Source organism: Tupaia chinensis, unplaced genomic scaffold (genome assembly GCF_000334495.1).
Source record: "Tupaia chinensis unplaced genomic scaffold, TupChi_1.0 Scaffold000013_1, whole genome shotgun sequence".
Classification (NCBI taxonomy): Eukaryota; Metazoa; Chordata; class Mammalia; order Scandentia; family Tupaiidae; genus Tupaia; species Tupaia belangeri.
Window position 1 is genome coordinate 3240391 of NW_006159443.1, and position 13386 is coordinate 3253776.

The 13386-nt window shown below is 38.2% G+C and overlaps 1 protein-coding gene across 7 annotated transcripts in view; it reads right to left on the minus strand.

Annotated features, from left to right (window-relative positions):
• The window catches only part of LMO7 (LIM domain 7), a 271459-nt gene that overhangs the window by 188259 nt on the left and 69814 nt on the right, over positions 1-13386 (minus strand). For all 7 annotated transcript variants that reach the window (XM_006139963.2, XM_006139965.2, XM_006139964.2 and 4 more), the window contains exon 3: positions 5882-5952. In XM_006139963.2, the coding sequence (XP_006140025.1) occupies positions 5882-5952 (71 nt within the window). The remainder of the gene's footprint in view (positions 1-5881; positions 5953-13386) is intronic.

The window sequence follows — 13386 nt, forward strand, 5'->3', positions numbered from 1 at the left end:
GAAAGAAAGAAAGAAAGAAAGAAAGAAAGAAAGAAAGAAAGAAAGAAAGAAAGAAAGAAAGAAAGAAAGAAAGAAAGAAAGAAAACCTTTACCATTACGCCAAAGTTTCTGGGGTCCACAGGAACATTGCAAGAAGGGGAAGAGTATGAGGAAATAAATAAACTAAGGAGAAAATAGAGATGCAGGACATTTATGAGACAGATATTGCTTATTATCGGCTGATGATAACATGTATAGTATCCTGAACTGGACTGTTGCGTAAATTCACTTTACAAGCTAAGTGATGTATAGTGATTGAATGTATAAATTAAATTAAAATAACAACAACAGAAAAGAATCTCCAAGGGCCTACCAATGTCACTGTCACTCTAAGTAAAAGACTGAGCTATTTTAGCATGAATGATGGGTGGCAAAGTCCTCTACCTTGTCCAGTGCTTTAAAATGATCTAGGGGTAAACAGGTGGCATAGTGGTGAAGGCGCTAAACTCCCACACGGCCAATCATAATTCAAGTCCCAGACCTGGTGGCTTGAAAATCATGATGAGTATGTGTTTGTGTGTGCATGACCAAAATCCTGAGAGGAGAATGGAGAAGGGATTGTGCATGGCCATCTACCCTGGAGGATGATTTCTCACTTTCCCTCTCTCTATATCTCTCTAGCAAGACCATGAACCCTGTGGCAAAAGCTTTACAAAAAAAGAAAAAAAAAAAAAAAAAAAGATCTGACTGTTCCATAGTTACTAGTAGCAGGATCTGTAAACATTTTCTTTCTATTAAATTTATCTTTAACAAAATATTATGGTACTTGCAGGTAGACATTGTAGTGGTCACATGTCAGATATAAATAGAAACAGGGTCTTTCAAGCCAATAGATGAGCATCTTCCTCTGCTTGTCCCAAACCACAAGCAAAAGAAAAGAAAATCTGCTAAGAGTGCAAGCAGAGTTTTCTCAGTAACATAAGCTACGTGTTCAAAAAGGAATACACTTCTGATGCTTGACTGACTGGGACAGAGCAAAACCAGGATCATTTGAGAAGTGGAAACTATAGACTACTAGCCAGCAACACACCCTATCAGACTATCTTCAAACAAATCTTTTTACTTCATAAGAGGAATAATGAATGTTTTCATTTGAATTATTTCCAAGATTACTATCATAAGAACCTACAAAATTACCAATTGATATCACCAGATAGATGTGCCTCAACCAAATAAGTTTAGAGAAGAAAAATAAGTCTGCTAGAACCCAGAGCAAACAAGATTGTGGATATCTCTGTAGTGACAAATCTTTTATATTTTAAAAAACACATAGTAATGCAGTTCTCGTGAACAGTAAGAAACACTGAAGACAGGAGATAGATTAATAACTGTTATTAATAAAATTAAAAGAAAAAGCTGAGAGTCCAGCAGGTGGGATAATGGTTAAGGAGCTGGACTGTCACTTGGCTGACTACAATTTGAGGCTTGGACCTGGTGGCTTGAAAATCACACTGGGTGCATATGTGTGCATGCCCACAATACTGAAAATAGAATAGAGAAGAAGGGATTGTGGCATGGCTATCCCCCTTAGGGGGTGATTTCTTACTTTCCCTCTCACTGTCTCTGTCTCTCTCGAGTGAGTGCATGTACCCTATGGCAAAAACCTAAAAAAAAAAAAAAAAAAAAAAAAAAAAAAAAACAGAAAAAGCAGCAGTTAAAATCACCTTATAAATTTTTGCCAATCCTTTGATTATAAAAAAAAACAAATTCAGTTGATTTTCATATTACTATTTAGTAAAGCCAAGAGAGATTTTTGTCCGAAAAATTTACTGAATACATACTTTTTTTTTTAACCAGGAGAGCCTGGTGATTAGGGGAGCTAGATTTCACATGACCAACCATAGTTCAAATCCTGGTCCCAGTGGCTTGAAAACACCATGGGTATATGTGCATGTGTGCCCCAAATCCTGAAAGGATAAAGTAATAGAGAAGAAATTGTGATATGACCATGTTCCATTGTGCCCCTCACTGGTGAGTACTCTGTGGCAATTAACTTTCTTTGTTTCTAAACCAGGGAGATTGTCTTCAGCCCTCAACTCACCAGGATTCCACGGTCAATCAAACTGAAAAGATTAACATGAAGATCTTAACTTCAATAGACAAACAAATTAAAAGGCAATGAATGCACATGATTATCCTCGTTATTCAGATGTGTATCTTGTCTGAAACCTCCAAGCGGGGTTTATACCAATTTAGTCTATCTGAAATGTCAGTACATTGCCAGTTGGGTGAAAGCTATAATAAGCAACACCAACCCTTGACTTTGATATTTCGGAATGCCAGTTCAAACAGGAAAAAAGTACTAATTAAGGGTTAAAAAAAACCTACTGCAATTACAAAATGAATTATGAAAAAAACGCTTCAATGGTGATCATTTCAATAGACAACAAGCAGATCCTACATTTCACAAGAAATATGGTTTTGGCACTAAGCCACAAAGAAGTCAACCTTTTCCTGAAAGAAAATGGACTTAACACTTTTAAATATCCTAATCATATTTCAGCCAGAAGTTGAGATCTCTAGTGGGTAAAACATTCTCTAGAGACAGACAGCTTCCCATAGATATTTTCACCTTCTTTTAACAGTCAGGGTTTGTACTCTCAGGCCTCTGAGCAACTGTGTTTCCTCATAGGCATGATATGTAACTCAGGTGGAAGTGGTTACAAACAATGGTGCCTGCTGAATAACTTCACAGGCCAGGCAGCTAGGCTTTCTTCAATTACAAATACAGATACAGAATATAAACTATTTTTCCCCAATACTACATTTTTTGTGACTTATTAATCAGTAGTTATAAACAATGTGATTCACAATTTTGAGAAAGACATTTTAACATAAATATTGTGTAGTACATCTTTCGTGCCTTATTATTTCTATAGTTATAAACAATATGATTCACAATTTTTAAATAAATGTTGTGTAGTCTGGGGAGCCAGCAGATGGCATGATGGTTAAGGCACTGGACTCCCACATGACCAACCATGGTTTGAGTCCCAGACCTGGTGGTTTGCTTTCTCACTTTCCCTCTCTCTCTCTATCTCTCTCTCTCTCTCTCTGGTGAGTATAGGAGCTCTACAGCAAATTGAAAATAATAATACAAATAAATAAAATTTAAATTAAAAATACTTATGTGTATTACTTTGTTGTTCCACAGTAAAATACAATCACTGATTAGAGTGGCATGGTATTTACTTAAGCTACTTAGGAAACACTCATGTAAAGAACATGAGCACTAAGCAGATAAATTAGATGTACCTGCAATGCACAAAACTCTGAACTGCTGTCATTCTAATCAAAAAATGATTTAAGCTTCTGAAAGTTTATGAATAAAATGACTTAAAAAACACACACACAATACATCTCTAAACATGCATCCAAATGTTTACTGTCATCGTTATAGTAGAAAAGTGTATATTTATTCTAACTTGTACTGCTTATGGTCTAAATACCTGTTCATTAAATATCTGTATCCCTTCAGGTTCAGTACAGTTTTTGGAAATCTCTTCAAATCATGCAGAGTCCAGGCAGATACACAAATTATATGCTAAGTCAAAAACTAGTTATCACTACTAAACATTTAATGATCTATTTAAAAAGTGACTTGTTTGAAAAGATGATCCACCGGGGCATAGACTCTTACGTATCTATTGGGTGGTTGGGAAAGTCATGATGCATTTTTGCATAAAAAATATGTCATGACTTTCCTGACAACCTAGTAAACTTAATAAAAAGAATCCTGTGCTTCAAAGACACACTTCCCACATAATCCTATCTAATTCCTATTAAGACTTAAGCGGGCTTAGAACTGACAAAGTTTTGCTCTATACCTAAAACTGTCCATTCTCATAGCTAAGGCAATTTGTAAGTCACTTGCCTCTTTGTAACAGGTATTTTTCCCCTCCATTTTCTAAACACATTTAAATATCAGGGTTTTTTTTTTTTTAAAGAATTATTTTATTTAACTTTATTTATCTATCTACTTATTTATTTATTTTAATTTGACCAGAGAGGAACAGAATAAGAGAGAGAGAGGGAAAGTGAGAAAGCAAGCCATCATGTCTAGGACTCGAACCACAGTCAGCCATGTGGGTGTCCAGGACCCTTAACCACCACACCACCTGCTGGCTCCTAAATGACAGTTTTCAAATCAAAGAAATTTCCCATCAGTGACCAATTGTGCTGACATGTGACATACTTAAATTAGTTTCAATATTAACATTATACTACTCCACAATTATTCTAATATGATATTGGGAAGAGGACAAGAAACCACCTTTATACTTCATTCATGGCTCTTCTTCATATGTCTGTCCTCCTAAATGTTAGGAAAGACCACATGATGTTGACATTTTTCTGGGTCACAAATAGATCAATGCCAGTCATTCATACAAACCAAATTAATACTATCACTCGAAGACAAGGATGTCTGAACACCTGCCAACAGAATGGATAGGATGGAGATTATTATTTACATGGCCATCTTCCTAGCAACAATGTGAATTTATATGAAGTTTAAAAGTTTATAAAAACTTTAACACAGAGGGGCCAGCAGTTAGCGTAATGGCTATGTCGCTGGACTCCCACGTAGTCGACCGTGGTTCAAGTCCCAGACCCGGTGGCTTAAACTCATACCAGGTGTGTGTGCGTGCCCAAGATCCCAAGAGGAGAATGGAGGAGAAGGGATTGTGACGTGGCCATCCCCCACTGGGGGGTGATTTCTTGCTTTCTGTCTCTCGGTCTCTGTCTGTCTGTCTGGCGATCGCATGTGCCCTATGGCAAAAAACACCTCTCCAAAAAAAAAAAAAAATTTATTGTATACATACATACATACACACGTTATATATATATATATACATATATATATATATAAAAAACTGGCTCTGGCTCTTTGTTGTAAACCATCTCCTTCAAAAGGATTGTCTGAACCACCTAAGTTCGAGCACATACACTCTCACTGTTTACATGTGGTCACATTCCATAAATACCTAAAGTTAAGTATCTAGAGTAGAATAATTAAATTGTGTTCTTAAAATGTAGCTGAGTACTCAGCTACACTCTTATAATTTCTCTGTTCACTTCTACAACCTGTACCATCCCCCAAAATTTCACCCTTATGTCCCACATAAGGTTGGCCAGCCTCTCACCCGCAAAGGTTGCATACCTTCTAAGTGAACATGCACCCACTGGGGAACAAAACATTGCATTAAACATACAAGGTAGGCCTATACCAACCATGGCACTGGCCTATTTTGCTTATGATAACCAAAATAGTCAAATGACATATGACTGAATGTGATTCTTCATATCTATTCATTGAAAGAAGAGGCCATGATTCAAACCGACTTTCATAATGCAATGAAATGCATTATGGAATTATGCAAGTCCACTTAAATGTTTAAAAAAAATTGTATACCTGTTGTAATAATTTATTAACAAAGAAGTTTTGTGTTAACTTTTAAACCAGGCAATTCCACACATTAGAATATTTAGCCTAAGTAATATGTAGTGAAATGTAATCAGGCTTCTTCTTCAATCACCCACTCTTACTGGCCCATCAAGCAAAAAATAGAATCTTCCTTGTTTACTAATTAAAAATAATATATATTTCACCATGCTATCTTTAGATTCAGCGACTGATAACCTTTTCCTACTGTCTCCTGCTGTGAGGGTATCAGTTTGCAGGGATCAAATCTCATCTCTAAGAACACATATCTGACTAAGGTGGCCATGGAAGGAGGGGAGGTAAAGATACTTTATACACACACGCGAGTGCAAACACACACACACACATCCACACACATCTTTCCTTTTGAATTATTTTTTAAATGTTTCATATACTTACTCACACAACAGGACACCATTTTCTAGAGAGGCTCGAAAATCTGTTGTTTCAAAATTCTTCTCTGTTACAGCCTGAAAGATAGAGTTCGGTATTAATTTTCTTTTAAGCAGGAAAAACACAAGTCAAATTCAGTATTAAATTAATTAACGTGCATCTAATGTTTTCTGAGAAGGATTTGCATATAACCAAATGCATATAGGAAATTACATACTATTCCATGTTACAAAAACAGAGGTAAACCATTTCAGTATGAAGATACACATACCACATAAAAGCAGTGAAGGTACTTAATGAGAGAATAGGACAGTTTGGAATGGGGAAGGTGAAGAGAAGAGGATAGAGAAAGATAGCAAGTGAACAATAGAGAGGCAGGACGTTAGTGAGAAACAGATATGGCTTATTAACTGTTGATGACATGTATAATATTCTCAACTGGATTGGTCTGAGAAGTACTTCACGATGGGCAAAGTATTTTTACAAGCAAAATGAGAAATAGCGATTGACTGTTTTAAAAAATAATTAGAATAATAATAATACTGATTGGGGAAAACATAGAAAAGATATTGAATGTTGAAGCAGGGAGATTGATGTCTCTGTATTGACTGATATACATGGCATTCCCTTTTGAAAAAGCAATGTAATACACTGTAAAGTTATATGCAATCAAATGTAATATAAAGAAGATTATGATGATAATAAAAAATAAAATAAAATAAAAAAGATACACACACCACACACACACACACACACACACACACAAAACCTGTAATGAGGGTTTTCTATAACCATTTTATTGATGAGAAAGCAAAAGTTAGAAAGGTAAACTAAACTTCTAACATCTTTTCTGTAAAACAAATAAACCAAAAAACTACAGGTCATTTAGTTTACTAAGAGTGAATAAGAAAACAGTTTAAGATACAAACTTGAAATACCAACCGTCTGTGACATCATTTATTACAATTCCATCATAAAATTCCTCAAGTTTTGTTACAAAGCTAAAAACCAGAGGACATGGCTCTCCCTAAACTTACTCATGAAATGGCCATCACTTGTGTAAAAAGGTATTTCTTAAAACAGCCTAGAAAGAATATCAAATCCTGGCCCAAAGTGACAACAGAGAAATAAGATGTAAATATTTGCACTAGTTTCCAACTTAAGGCTCTTACATATGAGCATCCACCTGTAGTAACTACAACCCATGGTCTTGGGAAAACCTCTAGAAAGAGATCCAGAATCTGTCTCTAGAGGATGGAGTGGTTGGGACAGGAAAGGAGACTCCACAAGAGAAGTAGTAGGAGAGAAAATGGAAGCTTGACTGGGAAAACCTGCTCCAAGAACATAAACTCCTGGAACTGAGTTCCCCGCGATGAGGGAGGGCAGGGCGAACAGCAGTGACACCAGGTAGCTAGAGATGTATAGATGTATCCTCCACCTGGGAGCAAGAGTTCTTGTCCCCCCTGCCACTCAAGAAAAATAGGTTTCTGGAATCCTGACCTGTTAAGTTGCTCACCTTAAGTCCTAGATTACTACAAGGCTGAATGAAATACAAGGAGACTTCTGAAAGTTCATGGAAAATTGAAGTCTGAGTATATTTTAGTGCAAAATTTAAAATCCATGCATTTCCCATGAATATTTCAAAGCCACCTCTTACTTTCCGCTCCCCTCACTCACCACAGCGGGCTGGATAGCCTATGTCTCCACAGCACTCAACACTGCTGTGGCTAGACCTAATAGCTGACTCAAAGTAATGGCCGCTTTGAGAACTAAAGTTCATTTCTCCTAAGTTCCTTTACAATAAACATGGCCAGTAGCTGGGCCAGGAGGTAACACGCCAACAGAGTGAAGCAGAAAAAGCCTTCCCACATGCACATTAACCCGCAGAAGAGCTGCACTGCTGTGTGGTTTTTGATATGTCTCTGTTCTGGGCACTACTAAGTACTTTAAAAAGAAAAGGGGGGGGGACTTGTGTGACCCCAAGGATTATCCCAGATAACTTGGGCAACAGACAATGTTGAATTTATCCCAAATTGATCCAAAACAAAATCAAGGTGAGTGCAGATCCCAACCACTGAACACATGTCATCCTTCCAAAGCAAAAAAAAAAAAAAAAAAGAAAGAAAAAAGAAAAGAAAAAAGAAACAAAGAAAAGGCTCAGAAACAATGAAGGAAAAAGTCCATTCTCCCTAATCACAGCAAAGCCCCCCAGAGAACCAGTGTAGATTTAGCTATTTAAAGAAAAAAGCCTGTGTCCTGCAAAGAGAAGAGATGGCAACTAAGAACCATTCAACAGCAACAGATGGGCCACCCCAGAGGGCAGAGGTTAGAAAGCGATGATGTGGAAAGAGAAAGGTTCCTATCAGACAAAAGGAAACTGAAATCTCTCTTTTACTATGTAGTAGCTGTGTGATCTTAAGCAAAGTAAACAATCTCTCTGAACTCCAGTCTGCTCATCTGAAAGAGGAAAAATATCACCTACATATTAATAATGACAATGACACAAAATACCTGAAGGAAGCCAGGCAAGTACATACCTAACCTCTTCATATGCCTTGACTCTGAAGTTGCCAAACTGACAACGCTCCAGTAATTAACCCAAAAGAAGTCCCTCTGCATCATATAGTTATTTGTAATTATTATTTAATAAAGTAGAAATAACGGCATATCCAGAGCTATTCAGAAAACTCGAATATCCAGGATGGTTTATCTCACCAAAAAGACTACAGAAAGTCAAGATCGTAAACTTTCCTAAATCTAAATAATGAGAGAAGACCAGATTCCATTTATATTGTATTCATAAAGACAACAGAATATAAAAACTGTTTCTAACAGTCTGTGTTTTGAGGGCATGGGAATCTGGCACACACTACTGAAGGTAATACAAAATGGCACCCCATCCCAGAGGGCAACTAGTGACATCTATCAGAAGTCTGAAATACGCACATTCTCAGGCATGTGATGTGCTGATGGAGGAATCTGCACTAAGGCAACAGGAGGAATCTGCACCAAGACGCAGAATTACTGTGCAGCCATCTGTGTGATAACAGCACCAATTCCATCCTGAATGCCCAGCAATGACTATTTGTCCTTTGTTTTTTGTTTTGTTTTGTTCCCCCCCCCCTTTTCTTTAGTTCTGCTATAGGGTGCATGTGCCTGCCAGAGACTGACAGAGACAGAGGGGAAAGTGAGACATCACCCCCTGAGGGGAAAGGGGAATAGCCAAGCCACAATCTCTTCTCCATTCTCCTGTAGGGATTTTGGGCACACATGCACATGCACCACAGTGTTCTTTTTTTATTCCAATTTTTAATATACTTACTTTCAGATATACCAACATAAATGAACATATTGTTATTTTTAAATTAGTTCATCTATATTTATTTCTCACCTTTAATTAATTAATTAAATTTTTTATCCATTCAGTCACTATACATCATTTAGCTGGTAGAGAGAATTTACCCGACATGAAATACACCTCAGACCAGTCCAGTTGAGAATACTGTCCATGTCATCATCAACAGGTAATAAACCATTTCTGCGTCCCACATATGTCTGTCTTCTTTATTCTTCTCCCAAATGTCCTTCCCTTGCAATCCCTTCTCTTCCATTCTCCTCGAGAGGGTTTTCGCTATAGCGTGCGTGCGCTCGCCAGACAGAGAGAGAGAGGCAAAGAGACACAAAGCGAGAAATCACCCCCCAGGGGGGATGGTCACGCCACAATCCCTTCTCCTCCATTCTCCTCTCGGGATCTTGGGCACACACGCACACGCGCCCAGCGTGAGTTCTAAGCCACCAGGTCTGGGACGCGAACCGTGGTCAACTACATGGGAGTCCAGCGACATAGCCATTAAGCTAACTGCTGGTTCCCACCTCCCAGAGTGTTCTTTAGTCCACCAGGTCTGGGACTTGAACCACTCAGCTGTAATATGAGATCCAGTTATTTTAACCATCATACAACTGGCTGGTCCCACGTTCTTTTTTTTTTTCTTTTAATTTTTTATTTTCCTAGCAGATGTGTGAACTAGCTAGAAAGAGAAAAAGAGAGAGAAAGTAAGAAAGTATCTTCCATGGGAGGATGGCCACGCCACAATTCCTTCTCCTCCATCACTCCTTTCAGAATTTTTGGACACGTTTGCATATGTGTGACGTGTGTTTATCAAGCTGCCCCAACCACCACCCCACTGGCTGGCCTCCCAGCAACAACTAATTAATTCAATTACAATATAACTATAAAAAAAACATGAAATTTAAACTCATATTATGAAAGTAGATTCATTATTTGTCACATTAAGTATTAAGAATACCGGGACCAGCAGATTGTGTAATGATTACATCACTGGACTGACTCCCATATGGCTTTTTTTTTTTTTTTTGAGAGTTTTTTTCCTATAAGGCGCATGCATGCACCAGAAAGACAGAAAAAGACAGAGAGATAGAAAGCAAGAAATCACCCCCCCAGGGGGCATAGCCACGCTGCAATCCTTCCTCCTCTAGTCTCCTCTCGGGATATTGGGCACACACGCACATGCGCCCAGCGTGAGTTTAAGCCACTGGGTCTGGGATTCGAACCACAGTCGGCTACATGGGAGTCCAGTGACATAGCCATTACACTAACTGCTGGTCCCTACACATAGTTTGTTTTGTAAGCCACGGAGGCCAGGATTGAACAGCAGTTGGCTATATTAGAACCTGCTCCCCAACCACTAGGCTATGGGGCTGGTTACTTCTTTTGCAACTCTCCTGGATGAAAGAGATGTGTTGACCCAGTCTCTGTGTCCCAGTCAACTATATACCAGACTGGAAGAGTGATCATGGTGTGACCATACCCTGTGCAGGTTGCCTTTCTCTCTGTCTCATGTGCACACAGACAAATTCCATTACACATTAAAGGAAAAAACAACTCAAAGAGATATGTTGTCTTAACACATAATGACTTTGAGTGTGTCTGTGCATGTACGTGTGGCAGAGAGAAAAAGAGAGAGGAACACTCTAAAGTTCCATGTAATGAAAATTCCCTTCAAACATTTCAATAGTTTCTCTGTACATTTCCATAAGCATTTGAACGTGTTCATGCTGTGTATACTGGCCACACATCAAAAAAAAACTGATCAAACATTTAATTATCAAGTTCTATATCTATATAAACTCACCTGGTACCATTCCTAAAGAATTAAAACAAACAAACAATCCACAGCAGGGCATTCACCAGATAGAATTCTAGGGTCTGTATGTCTGTGCCAGCATCCCTGCTCTGCCTGTCTTACCAGGAACTCTGGACCAGTTGATTAACCTCTTAGTTTTCACAAAGTTTAACTTTCTAGAAACTTATAGACCATCCATTTGTAACAGACACCAAAACTTACAGCATGTGAAATGGAAATTAAAAATACCAATCTCTTGGGGCCAGCAAGTGATGTGGTGGTTAAGGCACTGGATTCCAACATGGCCAACTGCAGTTCAAGTCCCCGACCTGGTGGCTTGAAACTCACACTGGAAGCATGTGCATGCATGCGCAAAATCCCAAGAGAGGAACAGAGGAGAAGCGATTGCAGCATGGCCATCCCCACTGTGGGGCAAAGGGGATTGTTCACATTTCCTTTCTTTGTCTCTGTCGGTCTGTCTCTCCAGCAAGTATATGCACCATATGGCAAAAACCTTAAAAACAAAACAAACAAACAAAAAAACTAAAAAGAACAAAATTGATCTCACAGAGTTATGTTGAGAATTATGTGACAGAATGCATACGCAATACTTACCCCTTGCTTGACTCTGGAGAGACATTCACAAAAGCTGTCTACATTTATTTATACTTACTATACATCTGTAGAAAGACTATAAGAAGTTTCATCTTAGCAAACAAATGTCTGTTTTGCCAGATAAAACACCCTTGACCCAAAGAAAGAAACCGAGCTACCACATTATAAAAATCTACTACATTGAGACCAGCAGGTGGCATGGTGGTTAAGGTGCTGGACACTCCCACATGGCTGATCATGGTTCGAGTCCCAGACCTGGTAGCTTGCTTTCTCACTCTGTGTGTGTGTGTGTGTGTGTGTGTGTGTGTGTGTGTGTGTGGTGTGTGTCTGGTGAAAATAAAATAAATGAGTAAGTAAATATAAAGAAATAAATATTTTTAAAAATCTACTGGATTATCTTCTGTTTCCTGAAAACATTGCAAAAATTATAAAGATCTATAAAGAACCTCAAACCAAAGAAAGTTTGTTTTTAAAAAGTTAATTCTAACTTTAAAATACAAACCCATCATCATGTTAAGAACTCAGTATTTAGGGGGCCAGCAGGTAGTATGATAGTAAAGGCATTGGACTCTCACATACTTCATTGCAGTTCAAATCCCTGACCTGGCAACTAGAAGATCATGTCAGGTATGTGAGTGAGTGCCCAGAATCGCAAGAGAGAAATGGAAGACAAGTGACTACAGCATGGCCATCACTCCACTGGGGGTGATTTTTTTACTTTCCGTCTTCCTATCTCTCTCCAAAGAGTACATGTACCTTATGGCAAAAACATGGGGTAAAAAAAGGAATTCAGAATTCAGAAAAAATTCCAGAATTTTGAAAAAAAAAGCAACTGTTTCAGGGCTAGCAGGTGGTGGTGTGGTAGTTAAGGCCCTGTACTCCCACATTGCTGGCTGCAATTCGAGTCCTGGACCTGGTAACTTGCTTTCTCACTTTCCCTCTGTCTGTCTCTCTCTGATCAAATTAAAATAACAATAACTAAATAAAACAAATAATTCTTTTTTTAAAAGAAAGGGAAAAAAATCTGTTTCTCTGGTAGTTCCAATCTAACAATTATTCATTTAGTTTTTTTAATAACTTTGAGCCTTACTCATTAGCGAGTTATTTAAGGTGTGACACATTTTATGTAATGAAGTGGTGATTCACAGGAATGAAATAGAGACCACGTGTTTCCCACTTAAATTATGAAAAGTCAACACCAACAGGCGTGATCACTCTGCAGTCAAACAACCACACCTTGCCTTCTGTACAGACTTTTTTCTATCTCACTTGCCCCTTTCTATATTTTTAGCGTGTTTAAATATAATCATTACCACCTGGGATAGTCCAAGAAGTACATTAGATGAGAAGACCTGGGTTTTAATCCTAGACCCGTTTCATACTACACACTTCTGCTTAAGTCTGTATTTATTTAGTCTTTTTCTTTTTCTTTTTCTTTTTCTTTTTCTTTTTCTTTTTCTTTTTCTTTTTTTTTTTTTTGCTGTTTATTTTTTGCCATAGGGAATGTGCACTCACCAGAGAGAGAAATAGAAAATGGGAAATCATACCCTGAGGGAGGATGGCCATGCTACAATCCCTTCTCCTTTGGTCTCCTTGAGATTCTGGGCATGCATGCATGCATGCATGCACGTTTGAGTCTGAGACTCAAACAGTGCATTCAACCATGTGGGATCCAGTACCTTATCCTCCATGCTACCGGCTAGAGGCCTAGTCCCTTAACCTTAATTTGTGTGTGTGTGTGTGTGTGTGTGT